The sequence below is a fragment of the Megascapheus bottae genome, chromosome 26 (genome assembly GCF_031878675.1).
Source record: "Megascapheus bottae isolate mThoBot1 chromosome 26, mThoBot2.hap1, whole genome shotgun sequence".
Lineage (NCBI taxonomy): Eukaryota > Metazoa > Chordata > Mammalia > Rodentia > Geomyidae > Megascapheus > Megascapheus bottae.
Window position 1 is genome coordinate 13,067,634 of NC_143534.1, and position 14,938 is coordinate 13,082,571.

The window sequence follows — 14,938 nt, forward strand, 5'->3', positions numbered from 1 at the left end:
TGAAAGATTGCTGACCCTCTCTTTACACTGGAACCATTGACATATGATATTATCACAAGATGATGTTCAGAACATCCAACAATGAAAATGTTTCATTTTGTTTGGGTCAAAACCTAAAGAGTCCAAGTGTATGAATGTCCTGCTTGGTTGAATACATTCTAAATCTCTGGGAGTTCTGTGAATTTGCACTCCTCTCATCTTTCAATATGAGAAGTGGATCTATAATCTGAACAAATGCAATCCTTATTTAATTATTAAATGTTGTGAGAAATTGTAAGATTCTTTTTTTTTGTCAGTCATGGGGCTTGAACTCTGGGCCTGGGCACTGTCCCTGAGCTTTTTTGGTCAAGGCTAGTGCTCTACCATGGTGCCATGTCCAGTTTTCTGGTGGTTAATTGGAGATAAGAGTCTTACGGACTTTTGTGCCCAAGCTGGCTTGGAACCATGATCCTTCAATCTCAGCCTCCTGAGTAACTAGGATTACAGGCATGAGCCACTGGCCCCTAGGAATTATAAGATTTTTGACTCACTTTTAGAAGCTAGGTGAAATATTAAAAATGCAATACATGCTTAAAAACAAACAAACAAAACACCACGTTGGCAGTAGTAACTCTTACTGTCGGGCTTTAATTTGCCCTCGTGTTCATCCAGGATAAGCGTTCTGAGAAATGAATCCAGGAATGTCTTTAAGGAGTGAAAACTGACCAAAGTAGAGGCAGAACTCGGCTATAGCACTGGCACAGGACAGCTTTGGTAAAAGGATGATGGTTCCCTCTGAAGAGAGTTTGAGGGGATAACCATAGGAAGCAGAGAAAATGCTTTGGGTATTAGCAAATCCAGGATTTTAGAGAATACATTCTGGAAGCAATGCGTCTGTGAACTGTAAGAATAAAACCTAAGCACTACTGTTTTTTACAAAGCAACTAATAAAAAGGAGTCCTAATATCATTAAACTCCAATCTTGGTCAATTATTATTTGGAAATCACCATACTTATAAAACAGAATGCTAAACTGAATGCTAGACTATTAAACTTAATACCATGTTCATTTTATTTTATAGACATTTAAAAATAATTTGGGCCCCAGCTCTATAAAGTAAGATCAATTGTTTGCATTTGAACAGGAAGAACCATGTGCAGAATAGGCAATTAATGTTCTTAAAAATCTCTCTCAAGACTGTCTTGTTTTGAAATCAGTAAGGAACTTTGCTTCTAGCTGGGTGTGACCCATGTTTGTGATCCTAGCACTCAAGAGACCAAGACAGGAGAATCCTGAACTTTATGCTTGGCTAGAGTAAGTTTGAAGCTAGTTGGATTACATTGAAACTCTGCCTCTAAAAAAAAAGAAGGAAGGAAGGAGGGGAGGAAGGAAGGAAGGAAGGAAGGAGAAGCAGAAGCAGAAGCAGAAGCAGAAGCAGAAGCAGAAGCAGAAGCAGAAGCAGAAGCAGAAGAAGAAGAAGAAGAAGAAGAAGAAGAAGAAGAAGAAGAAAAAAAAAAAGAGGAGGAGGAGGAGGAGGAGGAGGAGGAGGAGGAGGAGGAGGAGGAGGAGGAGGAGGAGGATTGATTCTCTATAGACCAATGGAAAGGGAAGATCTTAAACAATTAAAAATAAAGGAGGAAGGACAGGAAGCCAGCCATGAAGGAAACACCACTGTTTTTGCCATTATAAAAAATTGGATCAGACCATTAGTATAATATCTATCATATCATTAGATGCCTATGTTTGTGACATGCTGCCAAATGTTAGAAATACAAAATATGGTCAAAGTTCCTTGTACTTCAGATCATGATATTACCTATTGTGGCTGGGGTATAGACCACATAAATAAAATGCAAGCAGTGGTTTGAAAGGGCACAAGCAGATCGTCCAACCCTAATAATAGATCTCTACATTTTAGCATTGCTTGGAGGATTTAGGGTGTACCCTCCCACTCAACCTTGCACTGGCTTCTGGCAGCATGGAAGGCCTTCAGCCAGCACCTGTTGACTGAATCACATTTAATTTTATTGTAGGGCGAAAAGCAGGATGTGTGGCCATGAAAACTGGAATTGCAGGAGGCTTATGGGATGTCTTGAATTGTGATGAAAAAGCAAAGTTTGTGTGCAAACACTGGGCAGAAGGAGTAACTCGGCCCCCAGAACCCACCACAACTCCCGAACCCAAATGTCCAGAGGATTGGGGTACCTCCAGTAAAACAAGCTTGTGTTTCAAGGCAAGTATCAATTACTAAATAAGTTACAGAATTCGGACTATGTATCAATCTAATAAAGAATGACCCCTCCCGATACTCCCAAAGAATTAAAGACAAACAAGAAAATAATAGCAATAAAATGCATTTCCCAGATTCCACTGGTAGAAATTTTATTCTTCATTAGGAAACTGTTTTGTTGTTTTTTTTTAAAGAATTCGCTGGGTGGATGTTTCTATTAGTGACTAAAGGAATTTGAACTAAAATGAAAACTAACCAGCAAGAAAATGCAAATCCCAGAAGTCTGTTCTTGCCTGTTTCATTTATACCCTCTCTGCTTCTCATCTCTCACAATCCTTTTCTAAGTCTTTGTTTGTTTGCTGGATATTTGGTAGTAGTGGTGATTGAATTTAGGGCTTGCTAGGTAAGTGCCTTGTCACTTTTTACTTTTAGATTTGCAGATAGGGTCTCATACTTTTGCTATAGTCCTCCTATCTCTGCTTCCTGAGGAGTTGGAATTATTATAGGTATGTGGCTATTCTTTTAAAATCTTGATAAAAGTTTTGTTCCCCTGATGGGTCCTTTGCATCTTGTTTTTGCCCTCCTCATAGAATCTGAGTTCTTAGTTAAATAATAAATGAGGCTATAAATTATTCTCTTTAGGCAGTGTAAAGAAAATGGTCCATTTTTTAGATTTAAATCTAAATACTTTTGATGCAAAGAGATGAAAGTCAAATAGGTAGGAATACATGGTCTATCAATGACATTTAGTAGTTGTTAAAAAGATGTCACTGTTAGGAAAAAGAGGTAAGGTAGTTTTGAAGGATGCCATCAGAAAAATGTTGGAAGACTGCCAAGAAACGCACTATTTAAGCCAAATAGAATAACAAAGCAGTTCCAGGGAGATAATTTTCCTCATTCATGTTTGTTTTCCTTATCTTAACAATTGAATGATTTTGTACTTCAATGGCATCTTCACACTTAACCAAATTACTTTGTCTTCCTTTTCCAGTGAGCTCTGTATCTCATTCATATACCTTCTGCTACTAAGATTCCATTCTGATTTCTTTTGTGCTAGGAAATATTTTTATCCTGTAATGTTTTCTCAACAAAATTGTCTCCCAAACTTGGCTACCCAAATAGCTACTCCTAAACTGCTTTTAATCAAGCGAATTACATTGTTTGGGAGGAAATTACAATGCTTTGCTTTTCTGTAAATGAAGTGCCAGCACAAGTAAATGATTATTGCTCTTGATTTTATAAGCACTGAAGTGTAACATAATTTTCTGAAATCGTATCATCTTTAGCTATTTGCAAAAGGAAAACATGAGAAGAAAACCTGGTTTGAATCTCGAGATTTTTGTAGAGCTCTGGGTGGAGAGTTAGCTAGTATCAATAACAAAGAGGAACAGCTAGCAATATGGAGGTTAATCACGTAAGTATCTTTTCTAGACAATTCTCTCTTTTCTTTTATATACTGGGTACTGATTATGCTCAGAAAAGTTTTCTGAAATTGTTGGTACCGGCTGATACTTCAAGCAACTATTTCATTTGCGCTCAAAAATCCCATGCTTTTATATAAAAAAACTGAGCAGGCAGTTGCTCTGTAGAAGTATGTGACATGCAATGCCTATTTGTTGGGTAGATGGATGGGTGAATGAATGAATGAATGCCTATCTTTTAACACAGTATAATGATTTGTTTTTAGGCAGCAGCCTATTTTCAGTATATTCATGGATTGTGCCAAAATGCACATCTATTTCCCAATTTAGTAGATAACTTTATGTACTAATTTATGTGTTGGAGGTAATTTTCAAATCTGTCTGTTCTTATAGGTTGCTCAACTTGTGAAATCCAATAGCATGTGCTTTCTTTATGTTTTGAAGGGCCAGTGGAAATTACCATGAGCTGTTTTGGTTGGGATTGACATATGGAAGTCCTTCAGAGGGTTTTACCTGGAGTGATGGTTCTCCTGTGAGTATTTTGATTTCATATCATTTTCTTGCCATCACATTTTATTTGTATTTATTTAATATGGTGGGGTTTTGAAGTTGACCCCAGAGCCTGGTAATAGCTAAGCAAGCTCTCTACCTCTTGAACTACTCCCCCAGTCCTTCATTTCATTTACTTTGCAGCCACAAAGCAGGCTGTGGACTTCAATCCTCCTACTTCTGCTAAGTACCTTGGATTATAGATGTATACCACCTTGCCCGGCTTGTATTGAGATAGGGTCTTGCTAACTAACTCTTGCCTGGCTGGAACATAAACCACAATCCTGTTGTTGCTGAACATATGTGTTTCTCATGAGCCATCCATGGCCCTCTGCCTGCATTGGTGATTCTGGATGGCTCATGAATAATTGGCTCTTGGAATTCAACACAGATTTCCTCAACCTATGAAATGGTTTCATGGACATGTGACTTTTTATATTTAGATTGCTGGGAAAGAGATCCTCCCGTTCAGTCTACAAGATAGCAGCTGGGCACTGGTGGCTCACGCGTGAAAAGTTTGAACCAAGCCTGCCTGGAAAGTCCATGAGATTCTTTGCAGCATCCCTCACCTCCCTTTAAACAAAGATCACTCTAATGTTATTACAGGTGTCATATGAAAACTGGGCTTATGGAGAACCTAATAATTACCAAAATGTTGAATATTGTGGGGAGCTGAAGGGCGATCCAGGCATGTCCTGGAATGATATTAACTGTGAACACCTTAACAACTGGATTTGCCAGATACAAAAAGGTATGCTTGCCTCTCTTCTCACCAACCTTCGGATACCTCAGGATCTTCCCCCTAATTCGTACAATTAAATGAACAAAATAAGAGAATAAGGCAAATCCCAGGGGCCCTCATTTTACACAATAAGAAAAGAGTTGCAGAGAATAATAAACATTCCAAAGGAACAGAAGAGCACCAGGCACCAGGGATTCTGGGACAGAATCACGTTCCCCGAATGATTCCTATGATCAACTCTGCATTGGTAGGAGGGGGCAGGCTTCCTAGCCTGCAAAGTATATAGTACTGAAAGGCCAATGAGATTGCTTTTTCCTTTTAAATTTTCAACGTGTGTGTGTGTGTGTGTGTGTGTGTGTGTGTGTGTGTGTGTGTGTGCTCTGTCCCTGAGGGTGCTTTTTTCTTCCTTCAAGGCTAGTGCTCTACCAATTGAGCCACCGCTCCACTTCTGGTTTTTTGGTGGTTCATTGTCTCACAGATTTTTCCTTCCTTGGCTGACTTTGAACCACCATCCTTAGATTTTGGCCTCCTCAGTAACTAGGATTATAGGCATGAACTACCAGTACCCACTAAGGAATTTTCAACTTCTGACTTGTATAAGTCATCAAGTAGATAAAGCAAATGTTCAGCACTAATAAACATAATTTGGAGAGCTCCGACCCTATTAGGCCACAAACTTACAATTGATGATGACTCTAAGTATTTCATAGGCCTGAGTCAGGTCTTAAGGTCAGAGGATCTAAGATCCCAGGTGAAGAGAATCAAACAAGCAAACAAAGGAATTACCCTACCCCCAAAAATGAAAATACAGGTCAGCACTGAGCCTATTAAATAGATAAACAAAACCACATTGCCCCCTGCTGTTAGAGAATCACAGTAACTACTCCGCTCTACTGTCCTGCATCTGTCTCTTTCCCTTAGCTGCCTTCTGATTAGAATAGAGTTTTCAGTTTACAGAAGAGATGAGTCAGATACTCACATGTGTTTTAAAGGTCTTTTAGCTCCCAGTAACTAGAAGTATTCTTTAAAAATTATAACAAGTTTTTTGACTAAATTATAATACACATCTGTTCTAAATAGCATGGCGAAACATTAATATATATATATTATACATAACTAGTTGAGATCAAACAGTTTCAAACAATGAAATTGTAAGAAATTTTGTAGCTGATTGTAAGATATCTGAACCAGAAAACTAGTATCTATTGAGCACCTCTATATAGCAATAATTCACATATTTTATTTCATCTATTTACATATGTTAATAATATCATTTTCTTTCACAAATTAAAGCTGAGCAATATAAATCTACATTTGGGATTTAAAGTATTACTTTTACCTACAAACTCTCTCTCCATTTCTGTGGCACTAGTGGGTATCATTTGCTAACATCTTAATTTCTCTTTTCCTTCATTTTTCGTTTCCCTAACTAAGCAAATTGAAGCATGAGGGTTGTAGGAGGGAACAGAAAACACATGTTTTTTTCAATATTGACACATGAGAAACAGAAGGATCTTTAGCATAAGAACTTTGCGCACACTTTACATCTACTTTTTTTAAATATTTCTTTTATAGGAAAAACACTAAAACCAGAGCCAACACCAACCCCACAAGAAAGTAAGTATTCCATATTTTATGTTCTCTGTATGGGGAGCGATACCCTTTTCTTTCTCAATAAAAACAGTTCCCAGCCAATTTCAAATAACCAAATACAAATATATCTGATATATCAGGTAACAAAGTGGGATACTGTAACAATATGAGATAACCAACGGACAGCAAAAGAGATGAGAGATAACATAGTACATTAAGGACAACAATCATTCATTATATGGCTTTTGTTTCTATACCCTAGAGGTCCAGGGAAGGGGGGAAAACAAGATGAGGGGTTGGGGTGGTGGGGAGGGAAATGGGGATCAAGACATGTGAAAGGGTATCAATGTATGTGAATTAACGCACCTCTTATCTGGCAAATAGCATGTAAACCCTTCTATTAATTACAATAAAAATATGAAAAAAAGAAAAAAAACAGTTCCCATAAGAAGATGGAAGACAGTTCTTAGTATTTGAGAGTCTTGTCAAATTTTGTCTCCAAGAAAAGCACCTGTGCACAAACACAAAATCTAGTCACTTCAGCTCCCCATGGATTCATGAATCAAGGCCAAGCACCCAAGTATCTTCTTTAGCACACAACCAATGGGTATTACAACCAATCCCTTGGTGTGTCAAACAGCATGTATGGATTTCCCTGTAGTTTGGGAAATCAGATATGTGAAATGAGTGTCACTGGACCAAATCCACACAACCCAATAACTATTCTCCCTCCAGAGTTTGGTAGAGATGCATTTCTTATGCCACGTTTTAGAGTGCATTCCCTGAACTCATTGATTCAAACCAAGCAGTGCAGTACTTTATCTTGTTTCAGTTGTCTTCTTGCCTTTGTATGTTCTTAGATCTGTCTCTGTATTCCTCCATCAGCAATTTGCATTTTCTTTAGGATCTACCTATTTAAGCTCTCTTTCTGAAGATCCATGATTTAATTCCAGCGACACAATCTTTATCATTGAAAGCCTCCAGGCTTATGAGATGGGCATCTTTGGGGCCCTTGATCTACTCCTTTAGCATAGAAACCCCAAATTCCATAGCTTAGCAGAAGCCTTAGAAGTGCTCTCGCATATATGCCTTTCTTGATTTTCCAATTCTAACCTTGTCATGCCCAAGTCTGTCTGGGGTAAATTATTTTTCACACAGAGGTGGAATCTGATTTTTCATAGTCTTATTCCTTGGATCTAAAACATTATATAAAACCTTTCAACTATGATTCATGGTTGATAAAAGTGTCATTGTGAGTTCTCTTATCCAGTAATGACCCATGGACTTAAATGGAAAGAGAACCTGACTTGTTTTTGCAGGGTTAGGGGTAGGTGAATGGTTGGGTTTTTGACAATTCCATCTGTGCTGCACATTAAGATTGTTTCTTCTGGGGTTTCAGATATATAGGCATCTTTGACAGAACTAATCTGTCCATACTTACCAGATTCTTTAATAATCTAAGTAAAACTCTTTACATTTTCTCATCTTCCCCCCCACCTTTTTTCCCCAGATCCACCAGTCACAGAAGATGGGTGGGTGATTTACAAAGATTACCAGTATTACTTTAGCAAAGAGAGGGAGACCATGGATAATGCACGGGCATTTTGCAGGAGGAATTTTGGTGACCTTGTTACAATTAAAAGTGAAAGCGTGAAGAAGTTCCTATGGAAATATGTAAGCATACTATTAACTGAAGAATACAGCAGTGATGTGTTAGAAACAAAGATGATGTTTACAACTTATACCCTATGACATAAATTTAAACTTTATGCTAAATATGAAGATTTTAAATGCAGGGGTAATGGTGTAAATCCCTGAAGCAGGTCCATAATAAGCTTAAGCTTATTATTCCTTAAGTATGCAGTATGGAAGTTATAATAAGCTTATTATCTTAACATGCAACTTGGAAGTTGTAGTACAGAATCACAGAATCCAGAAATATTTTTTTTTAGTCTAGACTTTCTTCAGGGTCCATACTTGACTTCCCTTGAGTAGATTAATTTCATTTTCCAAGATTATGTGTCAACTAATTGCTATATATCAATCCTAGGCCCCTTATATCAAACATTATTAATTTAAAAAATGTGCCTTGAAGCATATTGTTGCCTAACATAAATAATACAGCTTGATTATTCAGTTGAAAATCTTTCTTGACTGGTACCCAAATTATCAGCTATTATGGAAAGTATAAGTTACTTTTCCTAAGAATTCTTGGCTCAATAGCTTTCTCACTAAAAACGACCAGGGTACCTTTTTTAGACCAGGGAAAGTAAGAAGGAAAAAGGCAGAAAATTCATTTCATTAAAACAGAATGAATACATGCTCTGACAGCCTTTGCTTTGTGGTTATACCCTGCTTTGGAATTCTCAAGTCATATATATATTTATATCATATACTATGTATTAAATGCATCTATATTATGAAGACGTAAAAGTTGTCTTTACCATTCAACTGTTACAGGCAGTGATACTTTAGACAATTACTTAAGACATTCATTTTATAAATAAATTGTGGTTAAATTTTTTTGTGCACATTTCTGTTTTCATTTCTGTGAAGGAGTAAACTTAAATATATGACATATCTGAATGAATTATTTTGTAACAGTTCCAAATAGATTATTCAATTACATGCAAATTTTATTTAAGAACTTTCTTATTAAATGATCCTAAGTTGAATTATGCATGCTTTTCATGTTTTAGGTAAACAAGAATGGTTTGCAGACACCATATTTTATTGGTTTATTGATCAGCTTGGATAAGAAGTTTACGTAAGTAAATCAAGATAAAACAATTTCTCTTAGAATAGTGATCTGAAGCCAGGCGAGGTAGCTCATGCCTGTAATCCTAGCTACTCAGGAGGCTGAGATCTGAGGATCGTGGTTCAAAGCCAGACCCACACTAAAGTTCATGAGATTTTAGTTAACCAATTAACCATCAGAAAACTGGAAGTGGCACTGTGGCTTAAGGGGTAGGACAGTAGCCTGGAGTTGAAGAGCTCAGGACAACACCCAGGCCCAGAGTTCAAGTCCCACAACGTACCAAAAAAAAAAAAAAAAAAAAAGAATAGTACTTAGGAGTAATTTGAATCTTTTCCTTTGCTGAAATTTTTTGAGAAGTAAATTCTTTTTTAATATACTTTTTATTTTTGTTGATAAGTACACGTTTTAAATATACTTCAAATACTTGTACAAAGGATTAACATTCAACAGAGCAGTTTATAAATGCAATACATTTTGATCAATGAAAATAAATCTTACAGTGTTTCTTAATTTGAAAATATCCCTAAAAAAGGAATTGAAAATAATTTTATTAAATACTTTGACACTAATAATTCTCAACCACAAATTGGACTTGGTGTTGAAAAAAAAATGTCACTTCTCTTTTTGTCAGGGTGTATCATTGACTAAGAAGGTGTATTAGATAGATATGAGCACTGAATTTATTTTTTAAATTATAATACTATTTGTACAAATATTAGTATTCAAAACCAAAGGACTGCTTTTTGCTCCCTCACTACTGTTTTTCTTTTTCATTTTCTTTCTTTTTAAGCAACATAGCTTTGAAGTACTCTTCCTTCCAAATGAATAACTTCTATATTCTAGTGGATATAGGAGCCAGGAAAAGCTATGCATGAAGGAAGAAATAAGTATATTGGGGGAGGTTCTTTCTTCATTTGTTAATAACTGTGTTGTCCTGAATTTGAGGAATACATACGCCTGCTGGCCCATGTTCTGATAACTTAGTCACACACCTTCTATGAGACTTTCATTGCCCTATTTGAGCAGCATAGCCTTGACTTCAAGCTGATCATTTCTAAACATTAGAAATGTTTGCTATTCCTACAGAGAAGCACCATTTTTAATACCACGTCTAAAGCAGAAGACTTGTGTTTCCTCTTAGATCTTCTAGCCTCAGAATTTCCATAGATGGTGTTATTAAACAAAGAAGTTGTTGGTGAATTTTACCCAAAGGCTTGAAGAGTATGCAATGTGTTTGATCATTCTAAGTGCCCAGGCATCTGGTATTTCCTGCCAGTCTCTCTAAGTCCATTTCCGTTTCCTTAGCATCCTGTGCCCTAATCATCTACATTGACTTAAACATTTAAGTCAATGGGTGTTTATTTCTAGGACTAGATATTACAAAACTCTTGCATATTCTTTTCCAGTTGGATGGATGGAAGCAAAGTAGATTATGTGGCTTGGGCCACAGGAGAACCCAACTTTGCAAATGAAGATGAAAACTGTGTTACCATGTATACAAATTCAGGTAAATAATTTACAGACTTCTTGAATTTGACTTTTTGGTGGGTGGAGGGACAGTACCATTTCCCAGACCCTTAAACTACAAGTAGTGACTGATTAACTTTAGAAAGAAAAGCAAAAAAGAGAAAATTATAATTTTAGCAGCATAACTGATCAACTTGTAAGCAAAATTGTGTAGGCTCACCACCAAGTTAACACATGACACTGGTGATTTTACTTCTTCCTAAACTATGAATCATATTTTTCATGTTCCTACTTGAAAAAAATACCCAGAATATAATCGTGTGTCATCTTTTCCTCTTTCTTTAGTTCCCCTATTATTCTATAATATGGAAATCATGTTATAATTTATCTGTTTGGTGAAGATTAAATGAGCTAATACATATAACAAAATTCATGTAACACATGAGCATTTGCTGAGGTATCATTAGACTAATATTTCTAGTGAGTGCTAATTGCACAATACCTGTATGTACGAAGTGCACGTTCAGTGCATAAGGAACATTTATAGAGTTGAACTATTACCAGTATAAGGGAAAGAGGAAATGAGATATTATGTTGATTCTTCTACTCTTTCTGTAAAAATAAAGTTTGAGGGCCAGGAGCTTGGCCTAGTGGTAGAGTGCTTGCCTAGCATGCACAAAGACCCGGATTTGATTCCACAGCTGGTGCTGTGTCCCAAATGGTAGAATTCTAGCCCTGAGAAAGCCCAAGGACAGTGCTCAGGCCCTGAGTTCAGTCCCTATGCCTGGCAAAAAAAAATAAAAGAGTTTGATTGTCCTCTAAATTGTGTTTTTGAGAATCCTTATAAAAGTCTCACGGTGGTTTGAAGAGAGAGTGTGTGATGTTTACCTATGAGCATGCAAATCTAACTGTCCTGTTGTGTTCCTTGACAGGCTTTTGGAATGACATTAACTGTGGTTATCCCAATGCCTTCATTTGCCAGCGCCACAACAGCAGCATCAATGCCACCGTCATGCCCACTTCAGCCTCCACACCAGGCGGCTGTAAGGAAGGTTGGAATTGGTATAATAACAAGGTACTAGGAGAATTGATTGTAATCTTGGGATGGTGACAAATGCAAAGTGACAAATGCAAAGTTGACTTCTTGCCTATTTCATCTCTCTCAGCATTTATTTTATTTTTGGCAAGAATAAACGAATTCCTGGTAAAATGCTCAATGAAAATTAAGAGCATCCTTGAGATACTATCCAAATATTTGTACCTTTTTATCTCAAGTGGAGCAGCGGACTTTACAAAGAAAGTTTGTGAGCCATAAGGCTGACTTTTAATTTTTTTTTTTTAAAAATCCCTACTTGTGATCAGCTGTCATTGAACTATAAACTTTATGAATTCTTTAGTTTTCCTGAGAGCAAAGCTGTCATCTTCAGTTAACCATCTTTTTGCCCCCTTCTGTTTCAGTGTTTCAAAATCTTTGGGTTTGTTCAAGAAGAAAAAAAAAATTGGCAAGATGCACGGAAGGCTTGCATAGGATATAAAGGGAATCTTGTGTCCATACAGAATGAAAAAGAGCAAGGTATGTGGACCCTTTGAATGAATTTGCATGTTTGTTCTAAGATGATAAGCTATTGCTGATTGTAATGGAGTAAAGATGAGTAAGGGAAGAAAATCAAATACTTATTTTTTTTTTTTTTTGCCAGTCCTGGGCTTGAGCTCAGGGCCTGAGCACTGTCCTTGGATCTTCTCAAGGCTAGAGCTCTACCACTTGAGCCTCAGCCCCACTTCCGGCTTTTTTTTCTATGTATGTGGTACCGAGGAATCGAACCTGGCTCTTCATGCATGCTAGGCAAGCACTTTAACCACTAGGCCAAACTCCCGGCCCCAATCAAATACTTATTAAGAAGGATTTTATTTGGTTGTAGGTGCCCTGCTAGGTATCTTAAGTAGAATCATTTCAATTATTGTAGCAAATGCACACAGCAGGTATTATTCCTTTTTTATTATTGGGGAACTGGTATTAGGAGAGGCTTGAGACATGAACATTGCTTGTCAAGAACTCGCTTTCAGAATTCAACTCATGGCTGCCAGCTTAAATTCCATCCAGTCTCCAAAAAGTTTGTTTCTGAAAAATCAAAGAAGAGTAGCTCTAAGGATAAAATGAAGAATTGCTGGTGGCTCGTGCCTGTAGTCTACTCAGGAGTGTGAGATCTGAGGATCATGGTTTAAAAAATCCAGCCCAGGTAGCAAAGTCCTTGAGACCCTCATCTCCAATTAATCACCAGAAAACCAGAAGTAGAGCTGTGGCTCAAAGTGGTACAACATTAGCCTCCAGCAGAAAGAGCTCAGGGACAGTACCAAGGCCCTGAGTTCAAGTTTCACAACAGACCAAAAAAAAAAAAAAGCAACTACCACTGTGTGTAGACTTTGGGGACCACCTTTGCTGAGACAGGTTTTAGGTTAAATTTGTAATTTGTGCTTTAAGAATAGAATGATGATCAATGGCAGGAAATTCAAAATAAACCCTTAAAGGATTTGGGAACCATGTAATGAAGTCATGGATCAAAAACCCTCAAACAGTTTGGGAAAGCCATAAGGTGGATTCTGAAGGATTCCCTCTGAGACATTCAAATGCAAGCCCTAGGACCAATGAATCCGGGAAAGGGATTTAGGCTTGAGATGAGGAGTGCATTCCAACAGCTAGGACTCAGTCTGTTGACTATGTCTTGAGGAAGAGGGGTTTTCCAAGAACGAGAGAGAGAGAGAGAGAGAGAGAGAGAGAGAGAGAGAGAGAGAGAGAGAGAGAGAGAGAGAGAGAGAGAGAGACAGAGACAGAGAGACAGAGAGAGACAGAGACAGAGAGAGGGACAGAGAGAGACAGAGACAGAGAGAGACAGAGACAGAGAGAGAGACAGAGAGAGAGGGGGGGAGGGAGGGAGGGAGGGAGGGAGGGAGGGAGAGAGAGAGAGAGGGTTCAAATGGACACAGTAGAAACAGCTGTGCTGTCTATGAAAGTTGTTCAGTAGATGCTTGCTGTGTGTACATATTTATGAGGATGTTGTAAAATGGATATTCTCTAAAGTGCCCTTTCATTCTGATTTTCTTTGACTTCCCAAATCACTTACCACCCCAATGTTAGACCTTAAGAAAGGTACAAGAAAGAAATGACACTAGAAACCTGCATGATTCTCTTGCAAATGTTTGCTTTGCAAATGCTACAATGGGCTCTCTCCAAATGCTTTGGACAGTAGATCAACTGAGCTTCCATTGCAAATACTTGAGAGAACAACTTGCCAAACACTGAAAGGAAAGGGTCAAATAGTAGCCATTACAGGAAGATGATATTCATATTTCTCTCACTGGCCTGTTACCCAGCAGAGAAACACAAGAATTGATTTCCTCTGTTAACCACAAAGTGCTGATTCCTGGCATAGTGAAATAAGAACTCAAGTAATAGTGATGTGCAGAAGGAAATAATTTTGAGATAAAATAATATTATTCCTGGCAAAACAGGCACACGTTGTTGAATTCTTACTGTGGTTGTTGGCAGTAAGGAAAACTTCAGGGTTGAATATTGACAGGTAAAACTTTATCCCATTTCATTTCAAGTAGAGGGTAGGCAAACACTGCAATCTTAAGACACAAATGAACCAAAATAAATATCTACCCAGGCTATTTCTTTGAAAAATGTTGAAATAAAAGTTCTCTCTCTCTTTTTTTTTTGGTATTTTTATCTTTAGTTTATTTAGAAAATAGGAACTCTCTGCCCAAGTAGTTGGTAGCTATACCATTACTCTTATACCTCTTATACCATTATATTATACCATTACTCTTTTTTTTTTAGTCTTTTTTTTGCCAGTCCTGGGCTTGAACTCAGGGCCTGAGCACTGTCCTTGGACTTTCTCAAGGCTAGAGCTCTACCACTTGAACCTCAGCACCACTTCCGGCTTTTTTCTATGTATGTGGTACCGAGGAATCGAACCCGGGTCTTCATGCATGCTAGGCAAGCACTTTAACCACTAGGCCAAACTCCCGGCCCCTATACCATTACTCTTATACCATTATATTATACCTCTTTCTGCAGGCTGGCAGGCAACCGCATAGGGAATGAATATGTCATAGCATGGACTTTGTCTTCCTTTAGCTCTTTACCCTGCTTTGCTTGGCAAGGTACCGCTTGCACAGACATCTGCCATAGCCTAGA

At 37.7% G+C, this 14,938-nt stretch overlaps 1 protein-coding gene across 1 annotated transcript in view; it reads left to right on the forward strand.

The window, feature by feature from the left end:
- The window catches only part of Mrc1 (mannose receptor C-type 1), a 68,816-nt gene that overhangs the window by 41,434 nt on the left and 12,444 nt on the right, over positions 1–14,938 (forward strand). The window contains exons 12-21 of the mRNA XM_090318967.1: positions 2,014–2,213; positions 3,497–3,624; positions 4,076–4,163; positions 4,787–4,931; positions 6,498–6,539; positions 8,026–8,189; positions 9,215–9,282; positions 10,680–10,780; positions 11,673–11,815; positions 12,199–12,313. Coding sequence (XP_090175093.1) covers positions 2,014–2,213; positions 3,497–3,624; positions 4,076–4,163; positions 4,787–4,931; positions 6,498–6,539; positions 8,026–8,189; positions 9,215–9,282; positions 10,680–10,780; positions 11,673–11,815; positions 12,199–12,313 — 1,194 coding nt within the window. The remainder of the gene's footprint in view (positions 1–2,013; positions 2,214–3,496; positions 3,625–4,075; positions 4,164–4,786; positions 4,932–6,497; positions 6,540–8,025; positions 8,190–9,214; positions 9,283–10,679; positions 10,781–11,672; positions 11,816–12,198; positions 12,314–14,938) is intronic.